This window comes from Gossypium arboreum, chromosome 4 (assembly GCF_025698485.1).
Source record: "Gossypium arboreum isolate Shixiya-1 chromosome 4, ASM2569848v2, whole genome shotgun sequence".
Taxonomy (NCBI): domain Eukaryota; kingdom Viridiplantae; phylum Streptophyta; class Magnoliopsida; order Malvales; family Malvaceae; genus Gossypium; species Gossypium arboreum.
In genome coordinates this window covers 119,301,950-119,321,792 of record NC_069073.1, presented here as the reverse complement: position 1 = coordinate 119,321,792, position 19,843 = coordinate 119,301,950, and the positions used below count along the sequence as shown (strand labels likewise).

The 19,843-nt window shown below is 30.6% G+C and overlaps 2 protein-coding genes across 5 annotated transcripts; both read left to right on the top strand.

The window, feature by feature from the left end:
* Nucleotides 1–3,574: 3,574 nt before the first annotated feature.
* LOC108458178 (serine/threonine-protein kinase STY46-like) lies at nucleotides 3,575–12,590 on the top strand. 2 transcript variants are annotated; one of them, XM_017757471.2, is made up of 16 exons: nucleotides 3,575–3,983; nucleotides 4,412–4,526; nucleotides 5,723–5,817; nucleotides 5,897–6,016; nucleotides 6,406–6,460; nucleotides 6,796–6,906; nucleotides 7,229–7,279; nucleotides 7,717–7,889; nucleotides 8,047–8,154; nucleotides 8,277–8,350; nucleotides 8,755–8,930; nucleotides 9,256–9,351; nucleotides 10,100–10,180; nucleotides 10,296–10,349; nucleotides 11,378–11,512; nucleotides 12,177–12,590. In XM_017757471.2, exons 1-16 carry the CDS (start codon nucleotides 3,787–3,789, stop codon nucleotides 12,276–12,278), a joined length of 1,743 nt encoding a protein of 580 aa, XP_017612960.1. In that variant the 5' UTR covers nucleotides 3,575–3,786; the 3' UTR covers nucleotides 12,279–12,590. The 2 variants fall into 2 exon arrangements, with proteins under 2 accessions (XP_017612960.1, XP_017612959.1); XM_017757470.2 differs by having other exon boundaries at nucleotides 7,714–7,889.
* Nucleotides 12,591–14,965: 2,375 nt separating this feature from the next.
* On the top strand, nucleotides 14,966–19,574 carry LOC108460887 (uncharacterized). 3 transcript variants are annotated; one of them, XM_017760581.2, is made up of 6 exons: nucleotides 14,966–15,485; nucleotides 16,083–16,334; nucleotides 16,625–16,765; nucleotides 17,087–17,821; nucleotides 18,875–18,999; nucleotides 19,149–19,574. In XM_017760581.2, exons 1-6 carry the CDS (start codon nucleotides 15,372–15,374, stop codon nucleotides 19,183–19,185), a joined length of 1,404 nt encoding a protein of 467 aa, XP_017616070.1. In that variant the 5' UTR covers nucleotides 14,966–15,371; the 3' UTR covers nucleotides 19,186–19,574. The 3 variants fall into 3 exon arrangements, with proteins under 3 accessions (XP_017616070.1, XP_017616069.1, XP_052882543.1); XM_017760580.2 differs by lacking the exon at nucleotides 18,875–18,999 and having other exon boundaries at nucleotides 14,968–15,485; XM_053026583.1 differs by lacking the exons at nucleotides 16,083–16,334; nucleotides 18,875–18,999 and having other exon boundaries at nucleotides 14,968–15,485.
* Nucleotides 19,575–19,843: the final 269 nt, after the last annotated feature.

Sequence of the window (19,843 nt, the reverse complement as noted above, 5' to 3'; positions counted from 1 at the left end):
ATAAACAATAAAAATAATTTAACAAAAATCAGAAAATTAATTAAATTATTAAAAAGTGCAATCAACGTGTCGTTAATGATGAAAATAATAATTAAGCACTTATTTTAATAAAAAATTATTCATTTATTTGATTGTTGATAGACATTAATAATGATATAAATAAATACGTTTACGTGACAAAAAATCGTGAAGATGCATCTTCTTTCTATTAACTCTTATGTGACTTAAAAATTAGGGTAAACTATAAAAATAGTTATTTTTGTTTGTTTCAAGTTATATTTTAGTCACTTATGTTTAAAATGTTACGTTTTAGTCACTTATGTTATTATTTTGTTACAAAGTGATCATTCTTCTGTTAAGTTTTGTTATCTCTCTAACAGTAATCCTATGTGGTAGTCTAACTAGAATTTAAGTGCCAACTTGGATTTCTTAATGGAATGAGAATAGATTTTTAATTAAATAAATTTAATTAATTAAAAAATTTAAAGCCTAAATCTTAGTTAAAAAACCGTTCATCTCCTCCCTTGTTTTAGTTTTCTTTTTCAATTGACTAAAAAAGCTATTATCATCAAAAAAATTTATTTAGGTACTAAAACAAAAGAGGATTCAATGGAGGGTCCAGGTATGTCTTTTTCATCGAAAATTTATGTTCTAAGACTTAAAATGAAGTGGTTGTCGACAAATAAGAAGATGATAATTGTTTTTGTTCCTAATCATTGTATTTTTCAATTCTTCACGTTCTTGAATAATTGGTTTCTCAATCTGGTTTTTTTTAATCTGAATCGGCTTGTTTGTTCACAATCCCTTTGTGAGTATCTCTTTTTTCTGATCTAAAATGCTTTTAGTTGTTAATATTCATATCAAGAATTTTAATTTAAGGTTTTTATTAAACAATAAAAAAACTAATATTTTATTTTTCAGTATTGAATAAAAGAGATAAAGGAATGCAAAGAAGACATACCTGAACCCTCCATTGAATTCATCTTTATGAAGAAGTTAATTTGATGTCAACTATTTTGATCTTAATAATAGTTTTTCCACTCAAATGAAAAAAAAAATTGAAAAAAAGAAGAGACTGAAGAAAAATTAAAAAAAGGAGATGAACAGTTTTTCTAGTTAAGGTTTAGGTTTAAAAAATTTAATTAATTAAAATTTTTAATTAAAAATCTATTTTCATCCCATTTAGAAATCCAAGTTGGTATCTAAAATCTAGTTAGACTGCCACATAGGATTACCGTTAGAAAGATAACGGAACTTAACGGTAGAGTGATCACCTCGTAACAAAATATTAACATAAGTGACTAAAACGTAACATTTCAAACATTAGTGACTAAAATGTAACCTGAGGCAAACAAAAGTGACTATCTTTGTAGATTATCCTAAAAATTATAATCTCGATCTCACCAAAAAATCGTAAAGATGTCATCTTCAAGTTTATTTCAAGCTCTGAATGTTGTAACTTGAAGATGGATTTTAACAAAATCACACCTGATATTTTAGGATTTTAAGTTGACTTTGCTCTACTATTTTGATTATATCTTTAATTACATAACACTGGTTTTGATTTATGATATCATTGAATAGGTAAGACCTAATCAGATTATTACAACACTCAAAGCCTTAAAAACATCATATATATGTCCAAAATGACCACATTATGATGAATATTCCTTTAGGGTACCAGTAGATAAACTTGAAAATTTGTTTTTATTCATTAAGGACAATTTATTATTTTAGCCCTTGTGCAAATTTTGATTTATAAACACATACTCTTGTGACATGTGGTATGATTGAATATAAGCTAGATATGCAAAGTATAGATTAGAAGTAATACCGAGTAAACTTCTTTTAAAAAGTGATTTGTAATTTTATACTATACTTTGATACTTGTTGCATACAACCATCAACTCCTCAAGTTAATCATTTTGACTAAATTAAAGGAGAGTTTGCATAGCTAAACACTAATCCAAGTTTCCTATATGCTTATCACATAAACCATTTTTTTAATCACCGAATTACATTAAGATCCATTTAGAGACCTTTCTCATCACATCTTAGCACATGCACAATGAAATTTCACTAACTTTATTCTCAACTCTTCACGATATATCAAGTCATATCTTAATAAAACTTTCGACAACCTTACCACTTATGTTTAAAGACACCCACATCAAGCTCTTCATTTATATAAATTCTCTCCGTTACTTTACTTAAAAGATTCCAAGACTCTACATTACATACCAACACTCCGTCAAAATCCTTTCGAAACATTCCATTATCTTCCAAACTATCTAAAACCACCATCGCTAGTGGTTCACAACACATTGTGTGAAGCATCTCCAACCATCATCATTATATATTTTAAAGCTATTTTGATAATAAAGAGAGAGCTAGCATATATATCAAAGGTGACCCTAATATATGACTGTTGCTCCAAGCACTGAGGAGCCATGAACCAACACACTTCGGTTGATTGTTGAAAAAAAAAAAAGTGGGTACATTTTATAAAAAAAAATTAACAATAAATAAATTATATTTTTATTTAATTTTTATATAAAATTTAAATTTGATTTGACCTGTGAATTACTATTGTCAAAAAGTCATTGTCATCATACAAATTAAAAGGAGCCAATCACAAAATAAATAGGAGGGTGGGGGTAAAATTGTCTTTCCACACCTAGACCTTATCCAATCAGTGGGGTACCAAGAATATGCCGTCAGGGAGCTTCTTTTGATAATAAATAAAATAGTGAAAAAAATTAAGGAAAAATAAAAAGAGGGAAAATCTTATTGGGAAGAGAGGATGGAGAGGGCCTTCTTTAGGCATCACGGATTCATAGGGATTAACTATTTAATTAATTATTAAATATTTAGTCTAATTTTGTTACCGATCTCTATACTTTTTAAACTTTTGAAATTTAGTCCCTTCTTTTAACAATGTAAAGGGAATAAGCTGTTGCGGTTTAAACTCAAGACATGATGTTAGCAATAATTTAAGCAATGCAAATCATTTATCACTACATTAGTGTCTAGTCAACCTTATTTTTGCTTGTTTGATTTAAAAATTAAAATTGCGGTGTCTAGTTAATACCGTCAAAAGAATTCTATTAAATTAGACTACGTGACATTTTTAAAATAAAAAAAAAATTGCTCACATGATCAATTTAAAGTTGCGTGAAAGTCATGTAAGCGAAAAATTATTGACTTTCATTTTTCTTTATTTAAACAACGCTATCTTACATTAAGATCCTAAATTTAGAATCGAAAACCTTACAATATTAATTTAACATTTTTATTTGCTTATTTGACACTCTATTAGTGTAATATAGACCACATTAGTAAATTTTATTTTAAAACTACCACATGACCCACTTTAACTTAATTTATTTGACATCGTGATCAATTGGATTTCAATTATTAAATGAAAACAAAGTATAAAGACTAATTTATTGGTATTAAAAAGTAGGGACTAAATTTAAATATGAAAAGATTAAAAGGATTGGAAGTAGAATTATACCTTATATTCATCGAGCTTTGCTTAGCTATAAATAATCCCCCTCGTCGGCTCTGATTGAGTGGTGCGCACACTACACTAACCACACCATTAAAATATTCGTACGAACCCAAAAATGATAATATTTCCAGAAATAAAATGATTTATCTTTTTTTAAATTTGAATTTTATTATTAAATGTTGAATCTGCGTATCCTATAAACTCAACGTAAACGAAAAGCAAAATCTTCATCACAATCACGCCTTTCTCCTTTGTTTTGATTTTTTTGTTCAATGGTGATGGAAGTGGATAACGAGAGTAGCGGAAGCAAAGCGAACGACACGTCGTCGTTGCAGAGCCGCCAGCAACGGCAGAAACTCGACGTGTATAATGAAGTTCTACGGCGACTCCGAGAATCCGACAATGATGAGGCTAATCGACCTGGTTTCGAAGATGAGCTGTGGACTCACTTCAAACGTCTCCCTACTCGGTATAATATCCGTTTACATTTTCCTTCTAAATTTACTACATGCATAGGTTATGATTATTATTTTGAAAATTACTACTATCATTTTATTTAGGTACTGAGTCTAAGATACGAATTTTTATTTTAGTGTTTTAATTTTGTTGCTTCGATGAATATATAGCGTTTGGAGTTCAGGAATTGTTTGACTTAAAGTTACGGTTAAATCTGTAGAGCTTAATATGCAGTTTTCAAGCTAATTTTTTTATTAGTGGATTAGTATCATGTTATTACTTTCCTTTTCTTGCTGTTGATTAGATCCGAAACAAGTAGAGTGAAGCAGATTTGAAATTTTTTTGTTTCATTTTCCTTTTTATTTCTCGGAGAATTAAATATTTTGATTATTTTTTAAAAGTAATAAATAGGTCAATTAAGTGTGCGATAATACATTGCAGCTATGCGTTAGATGTGAATGTGGAAAGAGCAGAAGATGTTCTGATTCACAAGAGATTGCTGTATTTGGCTCATGATCCTGCCAACAGACCAGCAATGGAAGTTCGTCTCGTGCAGGTGACTAGCTTTATTCTTTTGAGTTAAATTTCATGACTGGGCATAATGATTTGCTCTACGTTTCTAGTAAAAGCGAAATTTTTTTATTGCTAATCATTAATTCCTTTTTCATTCTTAGAATGATGTGTTTGAAAAATAAAAACTTGTCAGATTCCACTTCTCTACCTAACTCTTTTAGATTATCAGAAACATTCATTGTATACGACTTTATATACATGGGTTATTATCATATATGCAAGAAAATTTGGAATTTGAGATATTGTTTTGGTATTTTGTGGCTCCAGTCTTACGGTACTGTGCTGCAAAATAAAAGTTCTACTTGGCATTTTGTAATCAAACAACTCTCTTCAGTTGAATTCTTTATCTTTGAGTGCTGGAGTGCATGCATCAATTTTCATTAATAAATGTTAGGCTTATGGTTTTGGACTTTGAAGGATTTGCCCCAAATCTGGGTAGGCTAGCAATAGAGATTTTTGTTGCCTATAGTTGTCGTATACAAAAACACCTCCTCTATTTGGTCTTGACTTTGTCTCGAATTTAGTTGGCTGAAGCTGACTTATTCTTTTGGTTTGCGTCTGCATACTTCATCTTCACGTCATGGAGGTCAATTTTCATGCTTTCTCTTCTATTCATGATAATGATGGAAAGATAGGGATAGATAATGGTCAAACTTAGAATGTTTTTCACGTACATAACGGTGTTTGATTGCTTATTGGAATTGGTAGCTGCATTTTGACTATATATTTCATTTGTTGATTGGTCCTATTAAATCTTTCCAAGAATGAGCTCTTAGTATTGAAATATAGCTGTCAATAAACACATTGAATATCTAGTTGACTATTGCAGTTGCTAGTACTGAATGGGGCTAAAAGTATGAATGAAGTTATGAAGCTAACGGATTGTAAAATGTTCTATTTGGTATAATGTGCATAGTCAACACAGTTAGCAGTTTAATTTTTATGATTTCCAAACACATTTTCCCTTCCTTTTTTCTTACTATGTAAACCCTAACCATGCAATCTCTGGATATATTCATGCGAGCATCTTGCTGGTTTCTTCTAAACATTCAAGTTCTGAATTTGAAATAACGTGTCATCTAAATGTCATAATCTATTGGTTCCAGCTCTTGATTGTTCTTAAATGTATTGTACTTTGTTTTTAGTCAAATATCTCATGATGGTTACCTACTTGTGTAGGTCCAATCTACATCTGATGGAGCTGATTCCACTCTTTCAAACCCCCTGTGCGAGGAGTCTGCTCAAAATTCTCCAAAATACTCTAACAGACAGAGGTTTGCTTTTATTTTCACTTTGGACATTAACCGTATTGCTAATGATGCTGACAATTCTAGCTGGCTTTTCAATTGTCAGCATACATCCACCACCTGCCTTTGGCTCATCGCCTAATCTTGAAGCCCTTGCACTTGAAGCAAATAAGTCTAAGGATCAAGATGGAGATAGTTCTTTACTTGACAGTTCACATCTTTCCCGGTATTTAACTATTTATTTATGCCTTAAAATGTCCTTAGGTGAGGGCTGATTGTATATACAAAAATTTTGGTTAAGTTAGTGGTAGTTTGGTTTTTTTGGACTTGATCATCATATACTTTTTGAATATTATGTATTGCATCTTTAAAATATTTAGGAGTGCATTAACTGATAAGGTCTTGTCAAAGTTCAACCTCAGAGTAATGCTTCACCACCATCTTTAGTTGACTTCAGTTTTAGGTGTGTTTTTGCAAGTTTATGCCATCATATTTAGTTTTCATCTTCCTGCTTTACCATTCACATACCGATGCTTCTGTCATTTTTGGTGAAGCTTTATATATACTTTCTATCCATTTGGATGGTGAAATTTACATTCTTTGGTGCTGATGCAGGCCCATGCATGAAGTTACATTTTCAACAGAAGACAAACCAAAACTTCTTAGTCAGGTATATGATAGGTTTTTTGTCAAATAGAAGTGTAATATCTTTTCTATCTTGAAAATTTTGCTTTAAGAAGTCGGATGGTTAGGTTACACTTTTAAAATCTTTTGAAATAAAATAGCCATAAACAATGAACCTTACGTTACATATGAGTTCTTGGTTCAATCAACAGCCAACGCGTATTGTTCTCTGACTAAACATTTTGCATGTAAAAACAAATCTTTTTTTTTTGTTATCTACACTTGAATTACTTCATTAGATGGGAAATATACATCTTTTAAACATTTAACCATGCAATATTGCTTCTCATTCCGTTGCTCATGCCAATGCAATACTTGCAGTTGACCGCATTGCTTGCTGAGGTTGGGCTGAACATCCAGGAAGCACATGTGTTTTCCACAGTCGATGGCTACTCCTTGGATTGTTTTGTAGTTGATGGTTGGCCTTATGAGGTGCTTTTCATTTAATATCTTCTCTAGTTAATTGTTTTCTACAAAGACTATTTAACTAAAATTAAAAAAATAACTCTCATTGTTTGTTTTTCAATATTTTATGTTAATCTGTCAATGTTAATAAACATTCTGTTTCCTCAACTTATGAATTCTTTCATTTGTTAATGTAGAGGGTAATTTTTTTTTCTGGGATTTGTGATAAAATTCCATTTAGGGAACTAGATGATTGCATATTGGTGTACAAAATGGTTTAAGGTTTGGTATTAGAGAATTGTAATTGTTGTAGAACTCGTTTGACGGACTTGTGTTATGAAATTGTCAGGAAACCGAGCGGCTTAAGTTTGCTTTGGAAAAAGAAATCTTGAAAATTGAGGTAATTCCCCGCTGAATTTTAAGTGTACGTGTTAAATTTTTTTGAGACATTTGAATGTTATCTTGGATATTAAATATGAAAGATCTTTTCTGCAAATTAGACCATGCATTATTAGCCCATGTATTGATCTTCACTGGAGGTTTATATGTGGTTAATGGCAAGTAAATTAGTAATAGCAAGCTTTATGACTAATGGGTTTTGAATCCTAATTGGTTAATATGTGTATTGTGATCTGCATAAACTCTATGGATGTGTACTATGATCTCTCCTTTCCGATGTTACCTTGATAAGTGACTGGTTCTAAAGTGTAAACACAAAAAATGCTTAATGTCAATAGACAATTTTTTTTTATGTAGGAATTTATTCACTAAAAAGTTTGTGCTAAAATGATGAGCAACTCAAACCAGACTTTTATTTACGTGTTTCTTTTGTAGAAGCAATCTTGGCTTAAGCAACATTCCTTTTCTCCTACGAGGGACTATGGCGAAGTGGGCACCAGTGGCGATCAGAATTATGTGGCAATTCCTAATGATGGGATTGATGTTTGGGAAATTGACCCTAGACAGTTGAAGTTCGAAACCAAAGTTGCATCTGGATCATATGGTGATCTGTAAGTGAAATATACATACATATTTATTAAGCTTTTATATAATTGAACAAAGTAGTATCAGAGTCCTTTAGTGATCTTAGGTGAATTAATATCTTCCTGATTGAGTTCCTTTTCCCATTTTGAGCTTTTATATATTATCTTTTTTAACCTGCTTTAGGTATAAAGGTACTTACTGTAGTCAAGAAGTGGCTATTAAGGTCCTCAAGCCAGAGCGTATAAATACTGATTTGCAGAAAGAGTTTGCCCAGGAGGTTTTCATCATGAGGTTTTGTGGAGAAAGATTGAAATTTTAATATTTATGAAAATAGAATCCTTCTTTTTGGATGACTACATTAGTTTTAAGAATAATCTATTCCTTTAATTAACTATTTCCTTCAAAATTTGCAGGAAAGTTCGGCACAAGAATGTTGTACAATTTATTGGGGCATGTACCAAGCCTCCAAACTTGTATATTGTAACAGGTAGCCTGCCCATTCTTTAGTTGTTTTCACTGATGTGTTGAAAGTGAGATAATGGTTATTGGAACGGGATTACACTCACCAGTTAAACCGAAAACCGGTGGTCCAGTTGATACAAAAAAACTGGTGTAAGATTGAACCGGTACAAAACCGATTGAATCGGATTTAAATTAATTTAAATATTTAATTTTTGTTAATATTTATGAATTTTTAGAATTAAAAATAATTAAACTGATTATCTGATCTATTCAACCATTGATCTGGTTCTTTAAATATTGAGTGAGATTTATGATTATTATTCTTTCAGTCTCTTGGTTATTATTTTTCTAAACGAGTGCAAATACTAATGTTAGCTTTCTTTCTCTTCTTTCTTTTTTGTCTAAACCCTTCCTTTGTCTCTTTTGCAGAATTTATGTCGGGTGGAAGTGTATATGATTACCTTCATAAACAAAAGGGTGTTTTCAAGCTCCCATCCTTGCTTAAAGTTGCAATAGATATTTCCAAAGGGATGAACTACTTGCACCAAAATAATATAATCCACAGGGATTTGAAAGCTCCCAATCTTCTAATGGATGAAAATGAAGTAAGATGCCTAAGTTGCTTAGTACTTTTGAAATGATAAAATATTTATTCTAAATGTGATGTTCTAGATTAAAAATAAAAGTTTTTAAAATTCAAAAGCTAAATAACTAGAGCAAATAAATAATTTAGCTCAAATCTGATTTTTCAAAAGCCAGAATTATGGCTTGAAACGCTGGTTTATGTTGAAAAGTAAACACACCTTAGACAGGTACTTAAATTGTCCGAAGAAATTAATTTTCTCCCCTAATAACATGATTATTCTATAATCAAAATCACATTTACCGCTTTCGGTTCTTGATAAAATTATATTACATGCTTTCATACAGGTGGTTAAGGTTGCTGATTTTGGTGTTGCTAGAGTGAAAGCTCAATCTGGAGTAATGACGGCCGAAACAGGAACATATAGATGGATGGCTCCCGAGGTGAGCTCTCTTGACTGAAATGCTGTTATAAACTGTTCCATAAATAATCCTAACTTGCATTTGGGTGTTTCATAAATTATTAGAAGGAAAAGAAAACTAGGGATGATGATATGATATGGTTTCATATACAATTTGTCATCTTTTAGATATATGGTTTGAATGATAATACTTCGTAGTATAATATATAATAAAAATAAATATAATATAATATATTATATTATAAAATGTATTAATTATAGAATTTTACGAGTGAATGTATTAATTATAGAATTTTATGAGTGATGTTTGAGAGCTAGTAAAAGTATTAATTTTAAATTTAATGTCAAAACATTACATTCATTCATATTTAAAGAATTATCGATGAATAAACCATAATTAAAATTGAAAGTTAAAAAATATGTAATAAATTAAATAACAATAAAAATATTTCGTAAAAATTAAAATAAAATTATATTTAGAAAATTTAAAACATATAATTTCCTCAAACCAATACAAATAAAATTTAAATAAACACTAGTAATATATTCTTTTATCGAACATACTCAAAATTTATTTATTTATTTTACTCTTCCACTCTATCCTTCCATCCTATTACTTTTTCCACTTAAATGGAGCACATATTTATTGTTGCTTTTATTTTCTTTACATAAATTGCTAACGTATTAATCCATGCAGTTGAGATTCTTATACCTACTCTAATCGGTTGTTCATCTCATCATTTTCTTACAACAGTTCTTTTGCATTGAAGGTTATTGAACACAAGCCATATGATCACAAGGCCGATGTTTTCAGTTTTGGAATTGTATTATGGGAGTTGTTAACTGGAAAGGTATTTGCTCAATCATTATCTTTTATTTTAATATGTTGGGATTATTTATGGGTTGATATGTGCTGGTATCTCATGGTTGGTTCCCCATGGTTACTTGTTTTTGTTTGATTGGCAGCTACCATATGCATATTTAACCCCTTTACAAGCTGCTGTAGGAGTCGTTCAAAAGGTATGTCAATCAGTTAAATCTTAATTTAATCTTATCATAGATGTTAAGCTCTTAAATTAAAATATTAAGGCTTTATTTGATAAACTGAAAATATTAAGTACAAAAAATAAGTTTTGAATTTAAGTTATAAAATTTGTTTGGTATATTACTTAAAATTAAGGGTAAGCTTATAAAATTTGGTTGGTATATTACTTAAAATTAAGGGTAAGTTACAAAAATATTCACTTTTGTTTGCCTCAAATTACATTTTAGTCACCTATGTTTGAAATGTTACGTTTTAGTTACTTACATTATTGTTTTTTTACGAAGTCTCACTCTACTGTTAAACTCCATTACCTACGTGGCAGTCTAAATGGGTTTTAAATGTCAACTTGGATATTCAGTTGCTAGGATGAAAATAAGTTTTTAATTAAATAAATTTAATTTGGACTGCCACATAGGACATCTAGGTTGGCATTTAAAACCCATTTGGATTGTCACGTAGGACCACTGTTAGGGAGGTAACGGAGATTAACAATAAAGTGATCACTTCGTAACAAAATAATAACGTAAGTGACCAAAATATAACATTTCACGCATAAGTGCCTAAAATATAATTTGAGACAAATAAAAGTTACTATTTTGTAGTTTACCCTAAAATTAAATACCAAATATAATTAAATTGTTTGATAAAGGATAATATAATCTTAAATGAAATAGAATAAAATAAAGAAAATTTAATTTATTCTCTATTAAGTAATAAGTAAGCTTCTATCTACTTATAATTTTTCACATTTTTTTTAAAAAATTCTATCTAGTACTTTTTATCATGAGTTATCAAAAGTGTATAAAAAATTAAGTTACAGAAAATTGATTGAATTTTTTATCTTTATAAAAAACCTTAAATTAAATATAAATATTTATTAAATTTATAAAATATCAAAATTAAACTATATTCCATTAAAAATTCATTGCAAGTTGGTTGACATGTTTGAGACGATTAATATTAGGCTCACATCTAATCACTATTTCATTGACATTGATTTTAGGGTCTACGTCCAACAATTCCGAAGAACACTAACCCAAGGCTTGCTGAACTACTTGAGAGATGCTGGCAATTAGATCCGACCCTAAGACCTGATTTTTCTGAAATTATAGACATTTTGCGACAAATTGCAATGGAGGTTTGTTTTTTATTCTCTTTCTCTTAACCTTGTTTTTTCGGAGAATGCTCCTCTAAAAGAGTTATGCGTATATATAATTTCTTTTCATGGTTCAATTATATTTTGTTATTCGAATTGGAAACTTAATGTCTACTGTTATAAATAAATAGATAATCCGTATAGCTAACACCGGTAACCATTTAGTTTAAATACTGACATGATTCTTAAAAGTAAGTATTTTAATTGAAATAGTTTATAGTGTTACTATTTAGATTAATTGATAATGTTATGAAAGTAACCAATTAAATTTTGGTTAAATTTTTGGAAATTTTAAGATATTTTTGGTAGAAGAAAACACTCCTATTAGCTAGGGATGAAGAAAAATAGTGTTTTCTTCATATAAATGATCATGGCAATCATATAACATACCGTGTAAAAAGAAATTTTAAGATATTAAATTCGAGTTTTATTATGTGTAAATATATAGGTATTTATTTTAATCACTTAATTAACTAGTTGGTTAGAATTAAATTCATCGTAAAATCAATTATTTAATTCACTACTTATAAGGATTTATTATATTGAAATTATTGCACTTTAAAAAAATGTTATAAAAATTATATCAAATCAAAACATTTAAATAAATATTAAATTTGAGCATGATTATTATTATTTTTACATATAGGTTGGAGACGAAGGCGAGAACCACCATAAAGTCGACGACCACCAACGTAAAGAGAAATATGCCGGCGGATTCTTTTCTGTCCTTAGAAGAGGCAGCCACTGAGGTAATATATATATATATATATATTATACAGTGGATGTTTATAACCTGATCAGCCATAGCCTTTTTGAACTATGTTGGCCATTCCCAGCATTAGCACTGTATAGTATTTAATCAAGTTATATGATTGGGTTTTTGTTCATTTTGGTATCGATAATTTCCTCATTTTTCTCTCATGACAATTAATGTTCATTGTTTTACTTCCAATTCCCCTTTTTTAGCTTTAATTTATTAAATTTGTAAGAAGGGATGATAAATGAGGTTTGTAACATGATATTTCTGTCATGGCCTTATAGTTCAATAGTGATTTGATAACTTTTTAGTTTTTATTTAATTTTTACGTTCCTATTCATTTAAGAATTGATCATATTTTAGAGTCATGAATTGAGCATGAAATCATTGTTTGTAGGTTAAAATTTTGTTATTAGTTCTATGTAAGTTGTGAATTTATTTCTTATACTTTAATTTTATCAATTTTATCCATTGCTCATTTTGAATTAGTTAATTTTAGTTTTTAAACTTTTTAGGTTTTAAATTTTAAATTCTAATTCAAATGGTAGTAAATAAATCCATTTGATTAATTTTTAGTATTAGTCTTGTACCATATTTGTAGGTTTAGTCCTTTTTTTTTTAAATTTGATCATTCTTTGTTGTTATATTTTTCAAAATTCTTAATTTGTCTTGATAAAAACAACAATCGTCAAATCTATTAGCTAATTTTTATATGAGTAATATATGAAAATAGCAAATTGACATAACATTTATACATATAATAATATGTTTGTTAGTGTAAGAACTTACAAGTAATATTAACAGTTATCATTTGACTAGGATTGATATTTCAAAAATAAAAAAATTTACACTAACTAAATATGATTAAATTAAATTGTAGAGAGTAAATTCATAACTTACATATAGCGCAGATAACAAAGACTAATGATAGGATTTAATATTATTTATAATAGATCATTCTTCTATTTTCATAAATTTTGAGATTTGTTTTCATAATTGAAAAAAATAAAGGTTAAATACTTTTTATTTAAAGATTTTAGTGTGATAATTAGTATTTTCATCAAAATTTGTTTAAATTTTGTTAAATATTTTTTGTCAGAAAAATTGCTTAATACATATCATATGTTTATTAAATTTATAATAATTTGCTTCTAAAACAGAGATGGTTACCAATTGAAGGTTTGGATTTGATCTAAAAATGAAAAAGAAAAGGGGGATACTCTCCTTTTTTTTTTTTTTGTAGCCTTTTGGCAACATGGCCGAGCGGTAAGGCGGGGGACTACAAATCTCTTATTTCTTAGTTCAAATTGAGTGTTGCCTAATTAACAAAAAAACTCGAAATCCTAGCGTCTCCTAATGCCTAGGATTCAATGAAAAACTAAAGTAGTGGAAAGGAATAAGTAAGTCTTGATATGGGAGCCTCCTTACTAATCGAGTGGCTACTAGAGGAATCTTAAACTAGATTGGACAACGGAAGTGTCTAATTAACTAAAATGGTTGTAGAAGGGTTAGAAGATACTTTGTATACAAACGGATGAAAGTCTATGAGTGTTCAAGAATCTAATTAATATCAGATTGGATAGATAATTTGCTTTTACTTAATGAGGGACACCAAAAGAAAGAATAAGTCTTATTATTGATATTTTCCTTAAAACAAAAAGTCTTATTATTGATCATGTGAGTAACATTTTTTTGATACTTCCAAAAGTATTACTACGCATTTTGCTTGTGCTTAATGATTCTCGATTTTACTCAAAATCATATAAGAGCTTGTTATAACTGAATTTATCAAAGTAATTCATCAATGGTGGCGTATCACAATTCCCTTTTCTTTTTGACTCTGTGCCAGTAATTCCACTATTATTAGTGAACAATAATGGAAAACTTAAATTCCTTCATATTTGTTTCATATTCATAGAGATATGAGACATAATACACATGAATATAATAGAGTTTTAATGAGTATTAACGATCGAAGAAAGTGTTAATATAATAAGTATGACATTTATATTTTTAAGTATGAGCCCTTAATGCATTTTTTTATTTAGGTAATGATATATTAGGAATACAAATTAACTATTACATAATCACATTACAAAGGTACTTGCATTCAAAGTGTTTTTCAAAATAATTATCTCAACTTTTAATATAATAGCAAATTTAGTTCTTAAAATTTATATTCTTTTATCAATTTGGCCTTTATTTTTAAAAATTAAATTTAGCTATTATTTTTTTTAAAAGAGTTAAATTATTTTTAAAGGAAATGCTAATCAAAACATTAATTTTAATGATATAAGTGTGACAACTCGCATGATAGTCTAAGTATACTTCATGTTAATATAACAATATATGTTTTATATATCACGTCAACAAATAATTTAAAAATTATAAAAATAAAAAATAACATGAATACACATAAATTATCACATGGACTGTGATATTTAAAATTTAAATTCTTAGACTGTATTTTCATTAAAAATTAAAAATTAATAATTATATTATTTTAAAATAATGATGTTTAAATTTGACATTTTCTTAAAAATTAAAGGTGAAATTTAACTAAAAAATAAAATAAGATTAAAATTGTCAAAATATAAATTTAATTCCAACAAGAAGTTGATGTAAGAAAATTCTTACTTAAAATTGTTGAAATAAAGTTATCACAATTTGCTTTATTAAAAGAAAAATATGAAGAAAAAAAAAATGGGGGGGAGAAAGATGGCTCATGATAATCAGGGTTTATGCTGATGTAAACCTTGAATGCCTCTTTGTAGCAAAAACTTTGACCTTCTTTGATAATGGCAACGCGTCGGAATTATAATCGAACAACCCTTCACAACGTGAAACGCTTCCGTTTTGCTTACCATTTGGCGTACGTGCAATGCAATCCTGTACACTGTACATTAACGAAAACTCATATAAAAAGGGCAGAGATGACGCCTTTTACAAGTATTTCACTATTTCCACATTTTCATCACCAAAATTTTTTTTAGAAATTAAAAACTTGTCTGGGTTTCCAATTTGCAAATCAAATTTCGATTGAATCAGACACAATTTCTTTTTTCAATTTAATTCAATTTTATAATGAAGAACAAAAGGGCGAGAACGAGTGTGGACAAGGCGGTGGTTGATGTTTGGCAACGGGAAGTTGGGGAACTCTCCACTAGGAATTTCGCCCACCGGCTTGCCGCTTCTGAGGTCTAAAATTTATTTATTTCTTATCTTATGGATAACCTTTTCCCTATCTTCTCTCTCTTGTTCTTCCCAATGTGTGTGAGTTTGTTGAGTGATCATTTTTATTACTGAAATCGGTACTGGCTTTAGTACTTTTTTTTTTGTGATTTAATTGATTGATGGTGTGTAGATTTTAGGTTTTTTTTATTTTTTATTTGTAAGTTCCTTTGATCTGGGATTTTTAAGATAAATGATGGGTAATGATAAAAATGTATTATTTGATAGAGATTATATCAGAAAATTTGTTGTTAATTAACAATAGCTTTGAATGAATGAATGAGTGGATGTGACTATTACATTGTTTTGTTATTGCTATTGTGGTTATAATATTAGTTCTGTGGAGACAAGGTCGGATTTGCTCGGGGAGAAGTTTGTGAAGTGTTGTTGGCCGGAGCTGTTGAGTGTTTGGTGGTTTTCAGCGGACGACATTTCATAGATTTCTCCCTGAGTGAGTTCGAGAGACCCCAGTGGGCAAATGTCTTGAAGGCGGAGATATGAACTAGCAATATTTCTATATTGGATTAAGTTTTTGATTGGTTAGTTTTGTTTTTATGTTGCTAGGATCTTGTGCTCCGACTCGAGATTTACAAGAAACTCGAAAAGCACCGAGGTTGTGTGAACACTGTGAGCTTTAATGCTGATGGTAACATTTTAGTTTCTGGCTCTGATGATAAGAGGGTTATACTATGGGATTGGGAAACTGGGAATGCTAAGCTTACTTTCCAGTCAGGCCATGTCAACAATGTTTTCCAAGCAAAAATCATGCCTTACTCTGATGATCGCAGCTTGGTTACCTGTGCTGCTGATGGCCAGGTGAATTTCTTATTCAGGCATGCCAATTTTCTTAATTTTTGAGGGCCAAATTAGAAAATTTCAATGGTCTAGTGATAAATTTTCTACATGAATTTAGTCCACTTAGTACAAATGTTGATGGTTTTAGTGTATCATAAGAATATACGCAATTCTGATAATCGATTCAAACAAAATTTTCTGGGGTCTATATGTTAAAGTAGTTCCATTCAAGTTCTTATTACACAATATGGACTTAGGTTTGATATGCTCAAATTTTGTAATCCTATTTGAGAACTGTTTCTTAATCGTAGGTTCGACATGCTCAAATTTTGGAACGTGGTGCTGAAACTAAACTGCTGGCCAAACATCAGGGACGAGCTCATAAATTGGCCATTGAACCAGGGAGCCCTTATATATTTTACACTTGTGGTGAAGATGGATTAGTGCAGCATGTATGTTGTGTTTAACTGCAAAGTCATCATTATTTCTTTTAAATTCTTTTTGTTGAATAATTTACGAAAATATTTCGGGATTGAAGAAGCAGAAACAGTTGAGTAGAGAAAACTTTTATTAAGTCACCAGTCACTGAGTCAGGCAACCTTTTGAGGAGTTCGATTTTATACGAGGTTGTCTGCAATTGGTTATTTCCTTGTCATCTTATGTTATATCTCAATGCGGTATTCTCATATTATTGTTTTCTTTCATGTTGTATGATAACTTTTCCTATAATAATCTGGTCATTGACATATATAACACTTTCACTTGCATTTCAGATTGATCTTAGAACTGCAGCATCTACCGAACTTTTCACATGCTGCCCAATCGATGATAGCAGGGCTTACATGCCATTTATCCATCTCAATGCTATCACTATTGATCCAAGGAACCCAAATCTCTTTGCAGTTGCAGGATCAGATGAATATACTCGCCTTTACGATATTCGCAAGTATAAATGGGATGGCTCAACTGATTTTGGTCAACCTACAGATTATTTTTGCCCCGCTCATTTGATTGGTGATGATCAGGTTGGAATAACAGGCTTGGCCTTTTCTGATCAGAGTGAGCTTCTTGTCTCCTACAATGATGAGTTCATTTATCTCTTCACACGGGATATGGGACTGGGGCCTAATCCAATCCCGTCATCTCCATTATCTGCATGTAACAAAGCAAGTGATATCGGTCTCGATCACTCAGCTATGGATGCTAATGAAAAAGCTATTCCTCAAGTTTATAAGGGACATAGAAATTGCGAGACGGTGAAAGGTGTGAATTTCTTTGGACCTAAAGCTGATTATGTGGTTAGTGGATCCGACTGTGGTCGTATTTTTATTTGGAAGAAGAAAGGTGGAGAGCTCATTCGTGTTATGGAAGCAGATAAGGATGTGGTAAACTGTATCGAGTCTCATCCTCATACCACGGTTCTTGCTAGCAGTGGAATAGAGTCTGATATCAAGATATGGACTCCAAAAGCTATCGATAAACCTACTCTTCCGGCAAATGTTGAACAGGTTTGCCTTTGTCCTTCTAATCTCTTACATTAACAAAAAATTGAAGAAAATAACTTTGTATGATTTTTTTGGATCATAAATAAGGTAGCTTAAGACATCAAATGCATTTTGCTTCATAAACATGCTGCTTGACAGTAAAAGTACTCTGGAGGCCCTTGTACTAGGTGTGAAATTGCATTTTGGCCCCTCTACTCAAAAAATAGGCAAACCAGTCCTTTCTATTAAAATTTTTATCAATTTCTATTATTAAAAACTGGTATGGCTGACAAAAATAACTACACGGTGACATGTGGCATACCACATGTATCTCATGTTGATCTATAGGGATTTATTTTTAACAAAAGAACCAATTTACTCTTTGATCTAATGTATAAGAACTAATTTGACCATTTTTTAAGTAGATGGGGCAAAATGTAATCTGGCTCCTAGTACAAAGGCCTTTATAGTACTTTTACCGCTGCTTAACTCTAGGGTAAAATGGTAGAAACACCCCACTTCCTTGTTCTTATTGCTTCTCTCACCTCTTATACAGAAAGTATTTATGATTTGGTTTTAGATATAGAAAGTACCTTTTACGACATGGTTTTGGTATTTCAGTTCGTAAAATATCTATTTTGAGGAGGTTAGAGGGTTCGGGAATCAGAGTTGTGACATGGTAAATTAAGGTCAATGGTTTTCAGTAGGGTTTTCTTGTTTAGTTTCTCTTTGAGATAAACTATTGTACGGAATTTGACAGAGATAAGGCAACATTTAGTCCTTAAATTGTGCAGCTTTTTCCAATTTTGGTACATGTGGTGATGTGAAACGATATCAAAGTGTCACGTCATCACATTGACCAAAATCGGGAAAATTTGTCAAGCTCCAACATTAATGTGGATTAAAAAATTCAGGGATTAAGTTGGAAAAAGTTGACAAGTTCAGCGTTTGCTTTATCCCAATCTGACATGCATTTGTAGTTGGCATGGTAGCTTGCCCTCCATCACTATAAATGTTTGAATTCAATGCCAATGGTGCTTATTGTTCTGAATCATGTAACGTACATGGATTGGCTAGCAATATCCATTCAAAAGATCTATGACAAGCAAAGGAGCTGATCTCTCAGCCATTACTATGTCTATGCAAATGGCTTTGAAACAAGCTCTCTTCTCGTTTCTTGTCTCTTGCTGCATTCAACAAAGGTAATGATCATTATAAAACCTTTTGATATTGATGATGATGACTATGAGAACAACGATAATGAGGAAGATGACACCGATAATGATAATGATTATAGCGATGACAATGTTAACGATTGCTACGATTATAACTTTGCATTTCTTGTTTCCAGTTCAAACCGAAACCTAAGGGCTGGATGTACCGATTAACCACGCCTCAAGACCTGATGTTGCACTTATTTTCGCTGCAAAGGCGAGAGGCTAGCCCGGAACGGAACGGAGAAAACTCGTCAGCAGCAAGCCGAGAACTTCTAGAACTTATATTGACATTCAATGCCAATAGTGATGCTTCTTCTGATGGAGGTAATGCCTCTGGTCCCGAAGACTTGTTTAGTTAAATGATCGTATGCATTCATGCTATGGCAAGTAACCATGCTTAGTAATTGTACATAAACATAGGGGCTTTAAACAAGTGGGGTTTCACAAATATTTATACCCACTCATTATATTGAAGTTTCTCTCTTTTGTTCTTTAAGATGTTTTTTCATGGAACAAAATCATTATGGCTTATGTAAATGCCTTCCATGGATTTGGGAGAACACTCACTTTGTCCTTGAAAATGATAGACAATGGTGGCCGAATTTAATAAAAATGTTTAAAAAAATTAGGGTTTTGGGCCAATTTCTGGGATATTTAGGAAAATAGATCGATTTTGGAAAGAGAAGTGAAAACTTGTCCTACAGGGCGTGCTTTCTGACTTTTTGATGCATCATCTCCTTTGGTCAAATAGTTAAATGTTGATGGTTTTATCTTTGAGTCTTGGGTTCGATTTGTTTCAAGCTTTACTTTTATTTTTAATTACTATTTT